The 17,890-nt window shown below is 55.2% G+C and overlaps 1 protein-coding gene across 5 annotated transcripts; it reads left to right on the top strand.

Annotated features, from left to right (window-relative positions):
- The first annotated feature begins 552 nt into the window (after positions 1 to 552).
- Positions 553 to 17,890, top strand: WASHC1 (WASH complex subunit 1). 5 transcript variants are annotated; one of them, XM_070269780.1, is made up of 12 exons: positions 1,043 to 1,150; positions 1,909 to 2,091; positions 4,427 to 4,580; positions 13,676 to 13,787; positions 13,997 to 14,143; positions 14,343 to 14,479; positions 14,734 to 14,869; positions 15,033 to 15,234; positions 15,332 to 15,505; positions 16,214 to 16,372; positions 17,204 to 17,272; positions 17,429 to 17,890. In XM_070269780.1, the coding sequence occupies exons 3-12, from the start codon at positions 4,432 to 4,434 to the stop codon at positions 17,566 to 17,568; spliced, it is 1,425 nt and encodes a 474-aa protein (XP_070125881.1). In that variant the 5' UTR covers positions 1,043 to 1,150; positions 1,909 to 2,091; positions 4,427 to 4,431; the 3' UTR covers positions 17,569 to 17,890. The 5 variants fall into 5 exon arrangements, with proteins under 5 accessions (XP_070125883.1, XP_005610892.1, XP_070125881.1 ...); XM_070269781.1 differs by lacking the exon at positions 1,043 to 1,150 and adding an exon at positions 1,294 to 1,824; XM_070269782.1 differs by lacking the exons at positions 1,043 to 1,150; positions 1,909 to 2,091 and adding an exon at positions 553 to 705.

Here is a 17,890-nt window from a genome sequence, read left to right on the forward strand (position 1 = left end):
TTCAGTCCATTCATATTGTTGTGCAACCATCACTACCAATCTCGGGAACTTTCATCACTCCAAGCCGACATGTCAAAGAAAATCAGAGCTGGACAGTAGTTAAAGGGGTTAAAACTGATCTTATTTGGGACTTTGCAACAGAGGAAAAGAGACCTCAGTATAGAATTGGGGTCAATTCCGAATACCGCATGGACAACTGAGGGTTTCTAGCCAGGAAGAAGCGGGGGGGAGGGGGGCGAGGATGTCCGTGGACAGAAAATCACTAAGAGGGTGTGTAATTCTCTGCTGAACTGCCCTAAGAGGATGCCTGCGGAAGGCGGGGCTCTCATGGGGAGAGGCAGGGACCAGGAGTTCCGTCAGATGTTGGGGGGGATCTGATACAGACGAGGGGGCCAGTCCCACTTAACGGGATTCCCGCTAAAGCTCCAGGACGCAGGTGAGGCCTAGCCGGGAGGAGACCTCCCCCGAGGCCTGGCCGCACTCTGCACCCATCCCACGGGGACTCCCCCGCCCCGACCCCTCCCCGAATCCCCTTCCGATCCCTGTGTCCGTGGACGACTATTCCGGGCACCTTCCGGACTGACGTGGTGGCAGACAGCATTAGTCGTTTGCGTCTGGCTTATACATTTAATTTTAAAGAGGGGGGAGGGAACTAAGTGGACTGCGGGGACAACCGCCTACAGAGGTCAGGACAGGAAAATAACGGTGTGTTGGAAGACTTGCTAGTTCATCTCCATCTGTAGGGCCAGAGGGGAGCGAGCTTCCTGATGCGTGCGGGGGTCGTGCCCGGTACCCACTGGGCCGGGGCTGCGGCGTCCCTGGAGAGCCTGAGGGAACAGCAGTGAGGGCACAGAGGCGCGGGCGGGCGCTCGGGGTACGAGGGTCGGCGCCGCGTGCACCGTTGGGAGGGGGGGCCTCTGCGCCTCGCCGCCCCGCAGCGCCGGGAGTGGGGGGCCCGCAGCACCCGGAGGCCCGCAGCACCGGGAGTGGGGGGCCCGCAGCACCGGGAGGCCCGCAGCGCCGGCTGTGGGGGACCCGCAGCGCCAGGAGGCCAGCAGCGCCGGGAGGCGGGGCCGGCGGCGCCAGGGCCGGGCGGCGGGCGGGGCGGCAGCGCGGCGGCGGCGGCGGCCACAGCCACGGCAGCGAGCAGGTGAGGGCGGCGCGGGCCCCCGCGGGCCGGGGCTCGGGCGAGGGGCGAGCGCGGCCGGAGAGGCGGCGGCCGGAGAGGCAGCGGCGGGGGCGGGCCCGGGGGGCGGCGAGCGCGCGGGGCGGGCCCGGGGGCGGGGGACCGGCAGAGCCTGCGCCCGGCCTCACCGCGGCCGGGAAGCGGCGCGGGCCTCTGCCGGCCGGGGAGACGCCTCGGCCCCAGCTCGCGGCTCCTCGCCGTGCGCCTTCCCCGTAGCGCGGCCGCCCGGGCGCAGGGGGGCCCTGCTGGGAGAGCGGCCTCGGGCCGCCCGCGCTCCGCTTCCGCTGTCGGCCGGCGGCCCCGTGACCCTCACGTGACCGAGGCCCTCTGCGCCCTGGGCCCCGGGAACAGGGCGGAAGTGAAGCCTCCAGCCCCGCTTCTGCAGCTGCCGTCCCTCCCCGGTCACCCCACACTGCTTTAACCGTGCTGGGTTCCTGCCTGCCCCCCGCAGCGGTTTCAACCTGGGGTCTAGACCCTGGGAGCGGGGTCTCGCGGATGCGGTGCAGTAAGGATGTCGTGCGCTTCCGAAATTAGAATCAGCATCGTAAGAGAGGGTATGACGTGTGTTCATTTTTCCTGGAAGAGTCCACAGTTTTTACCAGACTCTCTAAAGTGGCGCCGTGCAATAGAAATATTATGTGAGTCACGTGTGTGATTTTAAAAGTAAAAAAACAGGGACGGCCCGGTGGCGTAGTGACTGAGTTCCTGCGCTCTGCTTCCAGGCCCCAGACCTACACACCGCTCATCAAGCCATGCTGTGGGGTGTCTCATATACAAAGTGGAGGAAGATTGGCACAGATGTGAGCTCAGCGACAATCTTCCTCAAGCAAAAAGAGGAAGATTCGCAACAGATGTTAGCTCAGGGCCGCTCTTCCTCATACACACGTGCAAGTAAAAAGAAACAGGTGAAATTAATTTAGTACTATATTCTGTTTAACCCAATATGTCTAAATATGGTCATTTCAGCATGTAATCAATATAAAACATTTTAATGAGATATTTTATGGGGTTTTTTCCTACTAAGTCTTCGAAATTCACTGTATATTTTACACTTAGACTGCATCCCAATTGAAACTGTCCTCATTTCAAGTGCTCAATAGCCACAAGTCCCTAGTGGCTGCCATATTGGATGGCGTAGGTCTAAGGATTTCATTCCTGGCCGGCAGGCTTAAGTCCAAACTCCTTGCCGTGGTATCAGGGTTTTTCACAAACTGGCCTCATTATCTTTCTTTTTCCTGCCACTTGCCCAGGGATGGTTATACCCTCACCACTGAAAAGCACTTGCCATTTCCCGGCAAGCCGTGGTTCAGGCTGTTCCTTCTACCCGGAGCGTCTCGCTGCTCTCTCGCTGAGCCTCGCAGGGAGGCACAGCTTGTGCAGAGAGGCTTTTCCTGACTCCCTAACCCCAGAGGATTTCCCGCCCTCCGCAGTGTTCCCCCGCCGCGCTGTACTCACGCGGGTTAGGGCACTCATCACAGGGCGTTTGTTTTCGAGGCTGTCTCCACGCCAGTACAGTGTCCTTTTATCTTTGCTGTGATCGTGGCCAGCACCTCGTAATTGATGAGTAGCTGTTTGCAGACAGAATTAGCAAACCACTAAGCAGCTGTGCTCAGTCTCTTCCTCTTCGAAGGACTGCTGCTTTCTTGTCTAGATGTGTGCCTGTTCGACCCCCTTTTGCATGTACACACACAGACGTGGTAACTAACCATGAGGAGTGCTTCTCAAGGTGTGCACAGTAGAGTATCTTCTACCTCTTACCCCCGTCTGTCTTACAGATGGGAAACAGGCACAGAACTACGGTAGGATGGCCAGCAAATGTGCATCAGTGGAAATACAAAGAAGGGGAGCATTCTTGAAAGGAGTGCGTGGTCTCCGAGGGTCAGGCTCCTCACATGGGTAGGGATCAGCTGGCCCACTTTGGTCATTGATGGCAGGGAGGAGAACTGGAGAGGTGAGGAGTTCCTTCTTGGCCCTGATGAGGACTCCAGGCAGCTTCAGGTCTGGAAAGCTGAGGGTATCACTGCTGGAGAAAAAGTTGAACAGCAGAACTGTCGCATGAGGAAAAGTGCTGGCCTTGGAAGGGTAGGAGAGAACAAGTAGGGTAGAAGGAAGGGCGAGGGGAAACCAGCAGAAGGAGCAAAGGAATAAGCCTCAGCTTGGTGAAGATACTGGTGTGACACATTGGCAGTAACCACTTCTTAGTGGCACCACTCTCAGACTGTAGAATGGGAAATGAAAAGAATCAGAGATTCAGAGAAGACAAGCAACTTACCCAAGGTCACACAGCACTTTGAGCCCAAATGAAAACTCCTAAGCCCTCCTTTGCCACACTTAACCAGACCTACTCACACGTCTGTTGCCACCAGGGGCCCCAACATGGTGCCTAGGAGAACAGGTCTGGGGCACAGTGCCAGGCCTGATTAATGTCTTTCTCGCTGTCTTCTACTGAGGGGCTGTGATTAGGCCTATTTATAGGGGCCTGGTGCCTTAATATTCTGCCTGGTGTGTCTCTTGCCAATCAAATCAGGGCCGTCTGCAGTGTGATTGCTGCTTTAGTGGCACCAGGGAGCGGAGTTAATTAAACCCAGTATAAATAGACTCTGCCCTCATCGTGCAATTCAAAGGAGTGTTTTTTCTTCCTGTCCTCTGCCCCCCACATGTCCCTCCTTCCTCCCGGCTCTGCTTAGCTCTAGCCTGGGTGAGCAGAGCCAGACACTCCCATACCTGGAGTCACCAGCCATGGCCTATTCTATCTCAGGAACAGGCCACAGTGAGAAGAACCCAGGAGTCAACATTTTCTGTGCTTTTCCAGACCCACGTACCATTTGGAAGTTGATGCAGGGAATTTTTTCCCCATATCCATCTCTCTGCTTCCAGCCTCATTTACTCTGCAGCAAGGGTTTCTTTCTTGCTCACCCGGCGTGGGAAGTTGAAATGAGATAATGTATGGAAAGGGTACCAAGCACCTTATAGCAGTTAGTCAATGTTGCACCTTCTCTGAACGCGCTTCTCATCAGTCTCTGCTGTCCCTATGCGTTTCCCTCCCTCATTCACCCAACAAGCACCGATAGACTATGAGCCTCCCACCCAGTGCTCTGTCCCCCACTCCCCCTGCACGGGCTGAACCTGTGGCAGACAGTTGTGGTGGGGGGCTGTGCCGTCTTCTCCTGGTACCTTGCCCTGTGGTGGGTGGGTGTGGGTGAGTGTGAGCTGTCCTGACGCTCCGGTTCCCACCCACAGGCACCATGACTCCCACGAGGACCCAGCACTCATTGGCAGGGCAGACCTACATGGTGCCCCTCATCCAGCCGGACCTGCGGCGAGAGGAGGCCATCCAGCAGGTGGCAGATGCCCTGCAGTACCTACAGAAGGTCTCCGGAGACATCTTTAGCAGGTGGGTGCTGCCACCCACCCTCACCAATCAGGGGGCCACCCTCATCCGGGCAGTCATCTCTCCATTCCCAGGAATGCACCCTCTAGGAGCATGGGTGATTCTTGGTCCTGGGGGGACCCAGCTGGCTTCCCTGTGCCCAAGGGGCCCAAGCTAGGCGCCCAGCTTAGAACTTCTTCTCGTAAGAGCTCACTACTATTGCGCACTTAGCCCCCTGGGTTGCCTGTGAATCCCCAGGCCCCAGTGGGGGTACTCCTCTCCCAGCTCAGTCTCTTCCTCCCACTGGGGGCCCTGTTCCTTCACTTATTCCTGCTGCCAGCAAATATTTATTCAGCACCTCTCATGTGCCAGGCAGTGTGCTACTCTCTGTAGTTACAGCAATGAATACGGCCGCGTCCCTGTCCAACTAGAGGATAGACCCTGGCAGGAGACACAGACTCTAACGAATCAATTGTGCGTTAGTCATTTAATTACAGTTGTGATAAGACCGATTTATAATAATTTTGTAATAACTAATATTTACATAGTATTGACCGTGTACCACCACTGATCGGAGTGCATTAACTCGTTTAACACTCACACCACTTTGTGAGGAGGTGCTGTTGTTATCTCCATTTTATAGATGAGGAAACTGAGGCACAGAAAGGCTAAGAGACCAGTGCAAGTGGCAGAGGCAGGGGTCACACCCGGGTGTTGTGGCTTCAGACTCGCTGTGGAGGAGAGTTGTTAACGGGACCCCTGACCTAGTCTGGGGGGATCAAGGAAGGTATATGTGGAGAAAAACATGTATGTTAAAATCTGAAGGGTGAGTGGGAGTTACTGTGAGTGGGTAGGTTGGGAAGAAGAACGTTCCAGAAAGAAAGACAGCCCTGAGATGGGAAGGCCCTGAATGGAAGCCAGGTGGCTGGAGCGAGGAGGGGCTGAGGGTGTGAGAGGCTGGTGAGGTGGGCCTTAGGGGTCGTCGCCGGCTTTGAGCGCAGAGTGGCAGCGTTTTGCCTCACCGGCACTGATCTAGCACTGTCCTTGGGCTATAATGATTTTTCATCCCGTGTTTATTTAACATGAATGAATGGCGTTGCTGTTTCCTTGCCGAGGGCCCAGGTTTCGTCCTGTGTATGGCTCCATAAGCAACCTGAGATGGGGCTCAGGGCGTCTCCTTGCTGGGGGCCCACACCGTGCCTCACCAGGGACCTTCGACCCCACCCAGCGTGAAGCATTTGACTGCCTGCTCGAGGTCCCTCTCGTGTGTGGTCCAGGTCCCCTCCCCTTCCCCTGCTTGTGCCCTAGATCAGGCGTGCTTCACCACGCAGTCTCCTCCTTCACCAGGTGTTAGTCCACCTCTTCCTGGAAGCCTTTCCCAGTGGGGGCAGAAGGGGGGGGTCATTGTCTCCACTTGAACTTGGTACAAACACCACATCTCTTACTCTTCTGCCTCTGGCCTGTCCCTACGCACCTGTCTGCCCCAAGCCTATGCAGAAAGTAAATGTACCCAAGGGGCAGTGCCCTCAAGTGGTTAAGGGGTGACTCTGGAGCAGCCTGCCTGGGCCCAGTCTGGCGTCCCCATTTGCTGGCTCTGTAACCTTGGGCCAGTTACTTAACTCTCTAAGCCTCAGTGTTCTTATCTATAAAATGGTGATAATAATGGTGCCTTCCTCGTAGGATTATTGTAAAGATTCAGTGTATTAAAACTTTCAGGGGAATTAAAGTGCCTGGCATCAAGTAAGCATTCAGTAAGCATTTGCTCTTATTACCTGTTGATACCATCTCTGCTCATTGGCTGCCTAAGGTGGCCCTCCATTAACCTGCTATCAATAGTTATAGAAAGTGTTAGGCGCGCTTCTTGTGCTAAATATGCCCAAAGAATGCCTAAGGAAGAGGTCACAGGCCTTTAAGAGCCATCAGTCCCAGATTATGGCTACCCCATACCCAGTGATTGAGATGGATGCCAAAAACAATCCATCGGAAATACTTATGTTTCCTCACCAGGATTGTGACTGCTGCTTGCCTTTGTCTAAGGGAGCATTGGGTTTTTAGCATCCTTCCCTTTCCCTTGCTAGTATTTGGCAACTGTGGACAGTTTCGTGTCCCCCCGCCCATGGATGGGATGAGGAAAGGGCAAGAAGGCCATCTCCTGGGGAGGGAGTGGTGTGAGTTGAGCATGGGTATGGGCTCTCCAAGTGGCTAGGCTTGGCTCAGGGAGGGCAGGATGCCTCTCAAGAGCCCTGTACCTGCGTCTAGGCTCCCATTACAACCAGGTCCAGGTCACCCCATTGACCTCCCACCATGTGCCCAATATGCTGGACCCGAAGGGTGCTGAAGATGTGAACGACATGGTTCCTGTCCTCAAGGATCTTATAGTCTAGAATGGGAAAGCAGTAGGCCTAGGTTGGTTCTTAATTGCATAGCATGAACTGTGGGCTTCTGGGGATCTAGGGAAGAGAGAAATAAGTAAGAATTGGTGGCACATTTATCAATCAGAAGTCCCCAAATCAATGCAAGCAAAAAGTAACCAATTGGTAGAGAAGGCTTTGGAGTCACAGGGTTTAAATGATGTCTTCAGGACCTGATTTTTCTTTTATTCCACCCCAGCTGCTGCTGCTAGGCTGTCTCCATTCCCAGACAGGCCTTGCTCTTGTGGTGGCAAAGTAACCAGCAGGCCTGAGCTCATGTACTCAGGTTCAGGTCCAGCAGGAAAGAGTGCTTTCCTCCGTGTCAGCATTTCCTCCGAAGTCCCACTTGCCCCTTGGCCTGGCTTGGTTCTCAAGTCTATCCCAGAGCTGACTGCTGGGGCCAGGGGGCATGACACGCTGACTGGCTTAGACCCTGGTCACATGCATCACCCCTAAGCCATGGGTTAGGCCCACCTGAAATGCAGAGACTGAGCCTGGGGGAGCGATGGAGCCCCTAAAGGAAATGGGAGCCCTTACTTGCATAAGGAGGAAGTAGATGCTTGAGAGGAAAACCACACGCCTGCTCCCCATGGTCAGGGAAGGCCTCCTGAAGGAGAGGGGCATGAGCTAGGCCATTGCAGGGATGGGTTATGGTGAGGCAGGGTTAGGAAGAGGGGTGTGCAGGTCATCTGGTGGGGTCTAGAAATGGGTGCCACAGGCTCAGAGGCCCGGATGTGGAGCATGGTGTATCACGGACTCCTGGAGGAAGGCTGGCCTGAACGGGGTGCTTCTGTACTGGGGTACAGACATTGCTGCCTGTCCCATACATTTGGCTCCTTCACAGTAGAACAGGGTGTGAAAAGTCAGCTTTCCGTGTGTCTGTGGGCCTTGCTTCCCCCTCTGAGTGTGCGCTCTTGGGAGTCGGCCTCTCGCTTCTTCATGCCTCCTCAGTGCTGTGGGAATGCTTCAGGGCAGGAGTGGGAGGGAGGGGGCAGGGTGAGTGAGAAGTTGGGATAAGTAACTTAGGGCCCATGGAGGCTTCTCCTAACAGGACGGAACTCTGAGCTGGATTCAGGAGTTTTAAGGAGGTGTGATAGGTTGTCGAGCAGGGAAGTGATGGGACAGAAGAGTTTGGGGAAGATATGTCAGGCAGCCAGCACAGAGTGGACAAGGTGGGGGAGAGAGTGGACTCCAGGGACACGCTGCGGGCTGTTCCTGTAGTCAGGGCATGGAAGGGATGAGGCTGCAGTCCAGGGGAGTTGCAGGCAGGGAGGGCTGGATAAGAGACATTTCAAAGGGAACAATGACAGGACACAATGACAGATTGGGAAGAGGATGAAGGAAAGGGAGGATGATTGGGAGTCGGGGTGGGGAGTGCTGAGACCTCGCCTCATTCACCTGCCCCCTGTCCTGCAGCAGTCATCAAGCTGGGGGCTTTTCATGTTTCCTGGGCTTTTGAGTTGGGGATGTGACCCCAGCTTGGAATCTCCCCCCTTAAATGCACTCCTCCTGCTTAGAAACCTCTTGCAAAGAGACAGGTGGGTAGAGAAGAGACACTTGCTATCTCTCCTTTCCACTGCTCCCCCCATTTCAGGCCCCCCTGGAGCCTGTGCCCTGTTCCATAAGTAGGTGAGCGCCTGGGAAATTAGCATTCCAAGCTGGGGGTCCTTCCTCCTGCTCTGCCACGGCAGGAGCCGCACAGAGACTAGAAACAATGACAAGTACCTCTCAGGCTCCCTTCCACCCCCTCCTTCCAACCCCCTCCCTGGCCCCTCTTCCTGCCTAGCACACCTCCCCAGCCCTCACCCATCCCCCTCTTCACCTGGGAGAACCCAGGCCCCGAAATATCTGCCTAGAGATGTCAGCTGCTTCACACGACTTAGATGAGGAGGCCGAGGGGGTGGCAGTGGTCCAGGGAGAGGAGCTGGACAAATTCTGGGTGTGGAAGTTGGGACTCATCAGTCGCAGCCTGTTCAGCTCCCTCTTCATGGGGAGGGTTTGCTCTGCCAGGCCTTTCCCTTATCTCTTTTTCTTTCCACTTCCTCCCTCTTCCCTTCTCCTCTTCCTGCTTTTCCTCCTCCTTCTCCTCCCTTCTTTTCACCTACCCCACACTTTCCCCTTTTCCTCACTTCCTCCTTCCTCTCTATCACCCTTCCTCCATCCTTCCTTTCTCCCCGCTTTCTCTCTACTGATTGGCACCTGGTAACTCCCAGGGTTAGGAAGCACTCAGTCAGCTGCTCACATAATTAGCACATCATTCCTAATTATCCCAGAGAGTGGAGAAGAGAAGGGTGAAGGCAAGAGCTCTGGTTCAGGGTCTGCTGTGAGGGCATGGGACAGGCAAGGGAGGAACAGCAGCAATTATGGGTCAGAAGGGGGCTCCCTCCTCCCCAGCAGCCTCTCTGGAGGACTGGCATGCTGATCCTGAGGGGCCATGGTGGGCTTGCAGGGGCTGTGGGCCTGCCTGGCTTCATAGGAAATCTTCCCCTAAGGGAATAGGGGTAGCTTTGGAGGTGGTGGGCCCAGGCACTCCTGGCCACCCCATCCCCCTCCATCTCCCACGCCAGGAAGAGAGTGGCCTCTCTGGTGCCTCCTTGATCGCCTCCCACCCCAGCCAGGGGAGCCGCTTCCTGTTGCTCTGTACTCTGCCTCCATAGTGTTCTCTTGCGAAGTCCTGTTCCCTCAGCCTGGAGCCTCCTGGTCTGTGCCTGCTCCGCACTGCCTCTTCTTGCTTTCCTCTGAGTGCCTGCAGCCCCTCCTCCCTCCCAGTCTTACGGGCAGTAATAACAGATGTTAACTGAGCACTCAGGACATGTCAGCTAGTACAGGAACACTAGACATACGTTCACTCATGTTAACCTTTACAATAATTCCATAATATAGAAGTTACTATTCCTGTTTCTCAGCTGAAGACACTGAGGCATAGGCCAATTAAGTGACTTGCCCAAGGTCACACTGCTACTAATAGATGTTAAGGCCAGGTCTGTGGGACGTCGTAGTTACTTGTCTCCCTGGTGGACCGGAATCTCCCTGAGGGCAGACGTGTGTTATGGGATTCCTCTCTGTCCCACCTCTGAGGAGACTGAGTGAGCCAGTCCCATCTCTGACGACGAGAGAGGCAGCCCCCCTCTGCTGGTGTCTGGGCAAACATGTTACAGGGGCGTGGCTTCAGGGATGAGCTTCGAAACCGACCTCCCTTTCAGCAGGCCACCAAGCCAGGGGGTCCAGGTCAGGAATGACAAACAAATTGCCTTTTTGCCACTGTCCCCCTGCCCTCAAGGTGGACATTGCTAATCAGTCCAGCCCTAGTGTGGCCTAACAGTCCTTCCTAACACAGGCTGCCAGTCCTCCGGTGGAGATGGCAGGGGAATTGAAAGCTCTCTCATCCACGGTCGGTGCTGTCCTTGGCATCGTGGCATATGACTATGACTATAAGAGATTGGACTATCTGGGGGCTTTGTCAACAAGCAAGCCATTACTTAGACTTATAGGCTCTTGGATAATAAAAGAACCCTGGAAATCATGCCTTCCATTCCCCTGCCCCGCACAGGAATCTTCCCTCGGAGCATTCCTGACAGGTGGTCATCCAGCTGGAATCTGATTGCTTTGCAAAGCTATGCAGCTGTTTACTAGAAAGTTCTCCTTATGTAGAACTGAGATCTGCTTCCTTGTAACTGCACCCACTGGTTCTAAGGGAGCCCTCTGGGGTGACAGAGAATAAGTCTAATCGCTTTTCCACCCAACAGCACATGATATTTTTGATATTTGAACGGAATTATCATATTCTGTAAGTCATCTTATCTGTAACCAGAACATTCTTCACTTATCTTTGTATGACAGGAGTTCTCACTCATCACCAGCCTCATCACCCTCCTTTGGACGTTCGTTAACTTGTCACTTTTTATTCAGCCAGTATTGGTTACAGGTCAGGCACTGTCCCAGGTGCTAGAGATGCCACAGGGAATAAGACAGTCCCTATAGTCTAGAAGGGAATCCAGAGTCCTCTGAAAATGCGGATCCAGTTTAAAGGGGACACAGCTGTGGATGAGATTGGTGCCTGGACTAGACTAGCTCATTAATCCAGGGCTCTATTTTCCCTGTAGTGCCTCCAAGAGAGTGGATGTTGTTTATTGAAAGGCAGGAGACAGACAAGGAGCTGTATGCTCTAAGATCGCCTTTCTTTTTAAAGAGGCTTAGCATGCTTTTAGCTCATACTGAGCTTATAGTTAACCAAAACGTCAGGTCTTGCTTCACCTGAACTACTGCTAAACCTCCATCTGTATTTGAACACTTGACTTTTTAAACCTAAAGCCTGGGCTTCACATCCATTTCTTGTCAATTTCATTTTGTTGCTTGCAGTCCACCCTTCTGGCCTCTTAGGAGTCTTGATTATTTGAGTCTTGATTCCATCATGCAGCCCACTTTGACCCTCCTCCATTTGCTATCCCCAGCTTACAGTCAAGTGTTGAATGAGTGGGGCGGGGCTCTGCGGAGACCACTGTGCCAGGCTGAATCATTCCATTCTTCTGCAGTGCCCTCTTCAGCAGTGCCCTTTGGTGCTGTTGTTTGTCTGGCTCTGATGCAGTCTCCTCCAAACCCCATAGCGCCATCTTGTCCACAGGATTTTGTGAGAAGCCGTCAAAATCCTTGCTGACTCAAGATACACTGTGTTTAAGGTTTTCCCTTGATACACCCGTCTAATAACCCTGTCAAAGAAAGAAATGCTGTGAATTTAGAACAATGCTGGCCCCTGGGATCCACCTCTTCCTTTTCAAAGTGTTTACAGACCTTCAATTTAATAATCCATTCTGGAAATTTGCCAGGGTTCATTGTTAAGCTTGATGTTTGCAACTTTGAGAAATCAGCCCTTCTCTCCTTGATGGAAGAACCAGAACAGAGCAGCCTTTGTCCATCTCTGTTTCTGCTGTCCCTCCCACTCTCCATGTTGACTTCCAGTGGAGTGGTTACGTAACCACTGAGGTTGCTTCAGCACCCCAGGGCAGAAAGTGGCTGAGCTGGGAACTGGAGGAAGCAGCTTTCGCTCAGGTTCCCTTCCCAGTGGATGAAGACCTTTCTCCCTGGCAGCAAAGATGGAGCTCGTGCGAGTGGTTCTGCCTTTTCTCACTGGGAGGAAACGGTGTCCTCTTGTTCTCTATCTGCATTGCGATCCCACTTAGACCAGTCTGTGAAGGACCACTGAGCTGCTCTAGGTGCCTGCTTGTACCCAGACCCCCAGCTCACTGAGCCCTCTGCCATGAGGAGCTGGGAGTAATCAGGGAGACTTCATTAGGGATGGAGACCCCTGGATTGTGAAATTGGCTGATTGGTGGCTTCTCTGGGGGCCAAAACCTTCTACAGTTGGTGGGGGTAGTTTAGGAAGGTTGAACCGGTCTTGACTGTTCATTTCATCCTTTAAGGAAATCCCAGAGTTCCCTGCCGTCGTAGTCTCTGACCCCACAGACAATAGGGCCCCTCTGCCACCCACTGTATCTTCCTACCCATCCCCATGAACTGAACTTGCAACCCTGCCTCGTTGTTTCTCGTGCCTCACTTGTGCGCTCACTCCTGCCGGGTGAATGCAGAGATGTGACCGCTCTGCATGTGGAACTTGGTGGTCACAGGTGGGAGCTGGTGTTCTTGGAGGTAGGGGAGCGACTGGGAGAAGGATGCCCTGGCACATGTGAGCCTGAGTCCCCTCTGTGGTGAGAAGACCCTTGCTGCTGCTGAATACTGTGGGGAAAGTGTAAGGCTCACAAGCATTTACATTCAGGGCACATGCGTGTCAGTCATTCAGAGGGAGCCTCTGACAGTGCCAGGCACTGTCCCAGATGCTGGGAGTCCAGCAGGGAATAAGGCAAAGCCCTCACCCCTGGGCACACAGAGGCCTGGACACATAATGTCCAGTGGCTCTGTGTGGAAGGGGGTTGGGGAGGGACAGGTGCAATCCTGGGTTCCACCCTCGGGAAGGCTTCAGAGAGGAGGGGCACAGGGAGTTTAGGGGGCAGCCATGGGGATATGTGGGGATGGCACTCCATTTGATGCAAAGGCCATGCAACAAGGATGGGTTTGGCATGTTCAGGGAATAGCAAGGTGCTGGTGTCGCTGGAGCACCCTGATCCAGGCTGGGGGGAGTGTCAGCTTATAAGCAGCCAGACCACAAGCATGAGAACCATGGTGAGGACTTGGGATTTACCCACACAAGCCATTTATTATGTCTCAGGGCAATTCCTCGTGAACAGGTCTAAGACTTGAATTTGGACTCATCCTTGCCTGTCACTCAGCCTTGGTGAACTCTGGTATCCTCATCTGTCAATAGGTCAATACATAGTCAATATGTACGTGTAAGTCATGAGGAGTCTGTCTCTGCTTGCCCCTGCTTGAGGCTATAATCAAAATCCTGGAGGCAGGAACCAGGTCCTTCAGGTGGCATGTACAGGCACTAACTTGGGGCCAGGGTATTGCCCATCCCTACCCAGCGCTCTAAGGAACTTCATACCATTCATTCCTAGACCCTTCAGGGTAGGTGATCCTTCTAGAGGTCACCTGGGCAGTTCCAAGATCGGTCCTGACAAGCAGGTAACACTGTGTTTTGAGAGCCCTTGCCCAAACCCCTGGCTCTGCAGGTTTGCTGTGAGAAGCAGGAGGGGTACAGGAGGCTGCAGGGCTCGGGGAGAAGCCCCCAGCCCCTGTGATCTTTTTCTGTGGCAGGATCTCCCAGCGAGTAGAGCTCAGCCGGAGCCAGCTGCAGGCCATTGGGGAGAGGGTCTCTTTGGCCCAGGCCAAGATTGAGAAGATCAAGGGCAGCAAGAAGGCCATCAAGGTAGCACATGTGGCCCTGTGTCCCCATGGCTGTGGGTAGTCCCAGAAATCCCATTCCCTACCATCTCTCCACACTCAGGTCCCTGCCTCTGCTATCCAGCCATACCTCAAACTTGCCTCCTGCCCAGGATCCCCCCAGCCCCAACCCTAGCCCTCTGGAGCTTCTCAGGCCCCTGAAGAAGTGATCTCAGACCCTCCCTGTGTTGACAGGTGTTCTCCAGTGCCAAGTACCCAGCTCCAGAGCGCCTACAGGAGTATGGGTCCATCTTCACAGGGGCCCAAGACCCTGGCCTGCAGAGACGCCCCCGCTACAGGATCCAGAGCAAGCACCGCCCCCTGGATGAGCGGGCCCTGCAGGTCTGATGGACACACACAGTGCACACTTGCAGGGAGTGACCAGTGGTGGCCCTGGATGTTGGGGAGGAACTGAGGGCCCACCATAGTCTTCTGTCCCCCAAGAGGATTCTGACCAGGATGGGGTGGAGGTCACTTTGGCCTCGTGCTGAAACCCACCATCCCTCTGTCACCTCCTCCCACCCCTCACTCTCCCCCTCAGGAGAAGCTGAAATACTTCCCTGTGTGTGTGAACACGAAGCTGGAGCCTGAGGATGAGGCTGAGGAGGGACTCGGGGGTCTTCCCAGCAACATCAGCTCCGTCAGCTCCTTACTGCTCTTCAACACCACTGAGAACCTGTATGGCCAGAAGGCAGGGCTGTGGAGGGGTGGGTGGGAGGCCTGGCCTGGCTTAGTGGGGGAACCAGGGAGCATCAGAATCAGGTACAGCAGAATTCTGCAGCCTGGGGAGCCAGGAGCTGACAGATTAGTTTGTCTTGTAAGGCCTGGGAGTCCACACAACAAACTAATTGTGCCTCCTGGTGGTGGGAAAGGTGGGTCAGGACCATGGCCCTAGAACAGATGATTGCCTGACCTCCACCCCACCTCTGTAGGTACAAAAAATATGTCTTCCTGGACCCCCTGGCTGGAGCTGTAACAAAGACCCATGTGATGCTGGGGGCAGAGACGGAAGAGAAGCTGTTTGATGCCCCTTTGTCCATCAGCAAGAGAGAGCAGCTGGAGCAACAGGTAGAGACACATGCTGCTTTGGGTGGGGGGGGGGGGGGAACGGGGGATGGGGAAGTGTGGCCTTGCCGGTCTTCTCTAGGTGAGGGGGTTGCCCCTCCTCCCACCCGGGTATGCATGAGGCTCCCTACAGCGTCTGCTCACATACCCCTACCTAATCCTTCAGGTTCCAGAGAACTACTTTTACGTGCCCGACCTGGGCCAAGTGCCTGAGATCGATGTCCCATCCTACCTGCCTGACCTGCCAGGCATCGCTGATGACCTCATGTACAGTGCCGACCTGGGCCCTGGCATTGCCCCCTCTGCCCCTGGTACCATTCCAGAGCTGCCCACCTTCCACACAGAGGTTGCCGAGCCTTTCAAGCCAGGTGAGCTGAGAGCTGGGAGTGGGAGTTGAGTGGGAACTCCCCTGCTCGGCCACTTGCTTCCCTAGGCACCTCATACTTTCTCACACTTCTGCTCCAGACCGAGAAGATGGGGTGCTAATAGCACCCCCACCGCCACCCCCACCGCCACCGCCTCCTCCAGCCCCAGCAGTGCTGGTCAGCGCACCCCCACCCCCACCCCCACCCCTGAGCACGGCCTCTCCGGGCCAAGGTACGAGGGAGGATGAGAGCAGAGGTGGTGTCCGTCCCTCAGGTAGGAGCAGCACCTGGTGCATGGGGGCTGGGGTGTGCTCTCTTAGAGGGGGCCTCTAACTTCTGGATCCCTAAAGAATTTTCCGTAGGTTTGTTAAGTGCTCATAAATTTTCAGGATAGTCCTAATTTCAAAATCTTGCTCCACTGGGTGCAGACAATAGTGGTTTTCAAACTGTCTGTAGAGCCCTGGAATTCTGATCTCCGGGGTGGAGGGGCCTGGACAGGTGGAGCTGCGGTCCCCACTCCCACTTAAACCAATGGAAGAGGGCTACTAAAAGAAACCTACAGCAACAAAACATCCGTGTGTCCCGTAAACTGCAGAATTCCAGTGTTGATATTATATTTCCAAGTCTGTCTCCTGCACCTAGATAAGCCCTGGGTGGCACAAAAATCCCCTGTTGGCTCAAGTGTCAAGTTCATCATTGTCAGCACCTGGATAAACTCCCAGGGTGCACCTTTGCAGGGTGGGGTTGGAGAGGAACCAGGGGCACCTGCACACACTGCTTCCTGAGCTCAGGTGGGTGGTCAGCATCCAGGCCCCATACAGTCTCTGAAGGCCTGGCTTCTCCAACTGGCCTCCTCTTTCAAGAAGAGCCCTTCCTCACAGCCAGGCTTTTGAGGGGAAGCCCCTGGACCCCCGAGACCCTTAGGCTGGGCCAGGCTCCTGCCTGGGCAGCTTTTCTCCCTCACACCCTTTTCCACCCCCAGCTCCAGTCCCGGAAGCTCCCAGGGAAGTGGTTGAGCCCTCCAGTGGCCGGGCCACTCTGCTGGAGTCTATCCGCCAGGCTGGGGGCATTGGCAAGGCCAAGCTCCGCAGTGTCAAGGAGCGCAAGCTGGAGAAGAAGAAACAGAAGGAACAGGAACAAGGTGAGGGGACCCCCTCCAGGGGAGGGCTCGAAGAAAAGGGCCACCTTCTCTTCTGATCCCAGACTCCAGCAGGGTACCCTCTGCCCACCCCAAGTGTCAGAAGGCCAGCACCCAGCCAGCCTGCCCCCTGCTTTCCCAAGGGCATTTGCTGGAAGCCCTGGGTGGCCATCTCCCCTGCCTGGGCCATGGTTCCTTCCTGGTTTGAAGCCTCCTTAGTGGAACTTCCTTCTCTAAGCTGGGAGGAGACGGAGCCCCACCCAGCTCGAAGTGTGAGAGAGAACCTGCTTAGACTCTGCCAGGAGCTGTCCAAGGAAGTGGTCAGGACTGAGACCCACTTAGAGACAGGGGACCTGGAGGGCTGGCTCAGTCCTGCTCCCGTAAGCCTCTTGAGGCTACAGATCCCGTCGGCTATGAATCCTAAAGGCCCGCATCACTGTAACCCTGGGCATGAAGCAGCAGTGCCCTGGAGTCCTCAGTCCTAAGTATGAGTGCAGCCCTGTGTCTGGGCTTTCCACTTGACCTCAGGTCAACTGCCCAGCCTCCTTGGGCCAGTTTCTTCATCTGTGCAGTGAGGCTGCTCGTATTTGCCCCTTGGTCTCACAGGGCGGTTGTGACAATGGGACTCAAATGTCACCATTTTCTCATTAGTGCCCCAAAGCTGGATCCACTGATTGATAGACAAGCTCCAAGAGCTGGCAGTGAATGGTGGCTGTGGAGAGGGCTGGGGTCTGTTGGTTGTCAGCAAGAGGACAAATGCGACTGAATCCTGAGGCTGTCGCCCCAGGGGCAGATCTCATATTTGGTCCCTCACTCGTGGCTTTCCCACTGCAGTGAGAGCAACGGGCCAAGGTGGGGACCTGATGGCAGATCTCTTTAACAAGCTGGTCATGAGGCGCAAAGGTAGGAGGCAGAGCACCAGCTGCCTGCCAGGGCTGGGGTCTTGGGGTATTTTGTGTCCTGTGCATTTTACCTTTTCTCCCTGTTTTTAAGTCTCTAGGGGCTGGGTGAACTGGTGCCCCAAACCAAGTCCCTCACCCTCCACCCCTGCCCTCCCAGGTATCTCCGGGAAAGGACCGGCGCCCGGGGCCAGCGAAGGGCCAGGTGGAGCCTTTGCCCGAATGTCAGACTCCATCCCGCCTCTGCCTCCCCCACAGCAGCCACCGGGAGAGGAGGACGAGGATGACTGGGAATCCTAGGCCTCAGCTGCTGCTTCCTCCCCAGAACTCAGGCTTAGCTATGGCCCTCACGCGGAAACAGCGGGATGGGCTCCTCGGCCGGCAGCTCTCAGTCCCTGCTGCCCTTGGAGGGACCGGGATGTGGAGGACTGTCCCAAGACTGTGCCTGGACCTTCTTCAGGAAGCGGGGAGGCCGGCTTCCGAGGCCACACGCTGGAAGGGGCCGGGGGGAGCCCTTGCTCTCTGCCTGTGCTCTACCCACCCCCTCACCAGCATGCTCTCTTCTCTAAAGAGACGCTGAGATAAACAATCCATGAATCAATAAAGAAGCATAACGCAAGAA

Source organism: Equus caballus, chromosome 6 (genome assembly GCF_041296265.1).
Source record: "Equus caballus isolate H_3958 breed thoroughbred chromosome 6, TB-T2T, whole genome shotgun sequence".
In the NCBI taxonomy this organism is placed as follows: Eukaryota; Metazoa; Chordata; class Mammalia; order Perissodactyla; family Equidae; genus Equus; species Equus caballus.

Coding starts and splice junctions, on each gene's coding strand:
- WASHC1 (XM_023642977.2), top strand. CDS start 1,698: ATGTCGTGCGCTTCCGAAATTAGAATCAGCATCGTAAGAGAGG. Junction 14,144..14,342: donor TGGATGAGCGGGCCCTGCAG/GTCTGATGGACA, acceptor TCTCCCCCTCAG/GAGAAGCTGAAATACTTCCC. Junction 14,480..14,733: donor TTCAACACCACTGAGAACCT/GTATGGCCAGAA, acceptor CCACCTCTGTAG/GTACAAAAAATATGTCTTCC.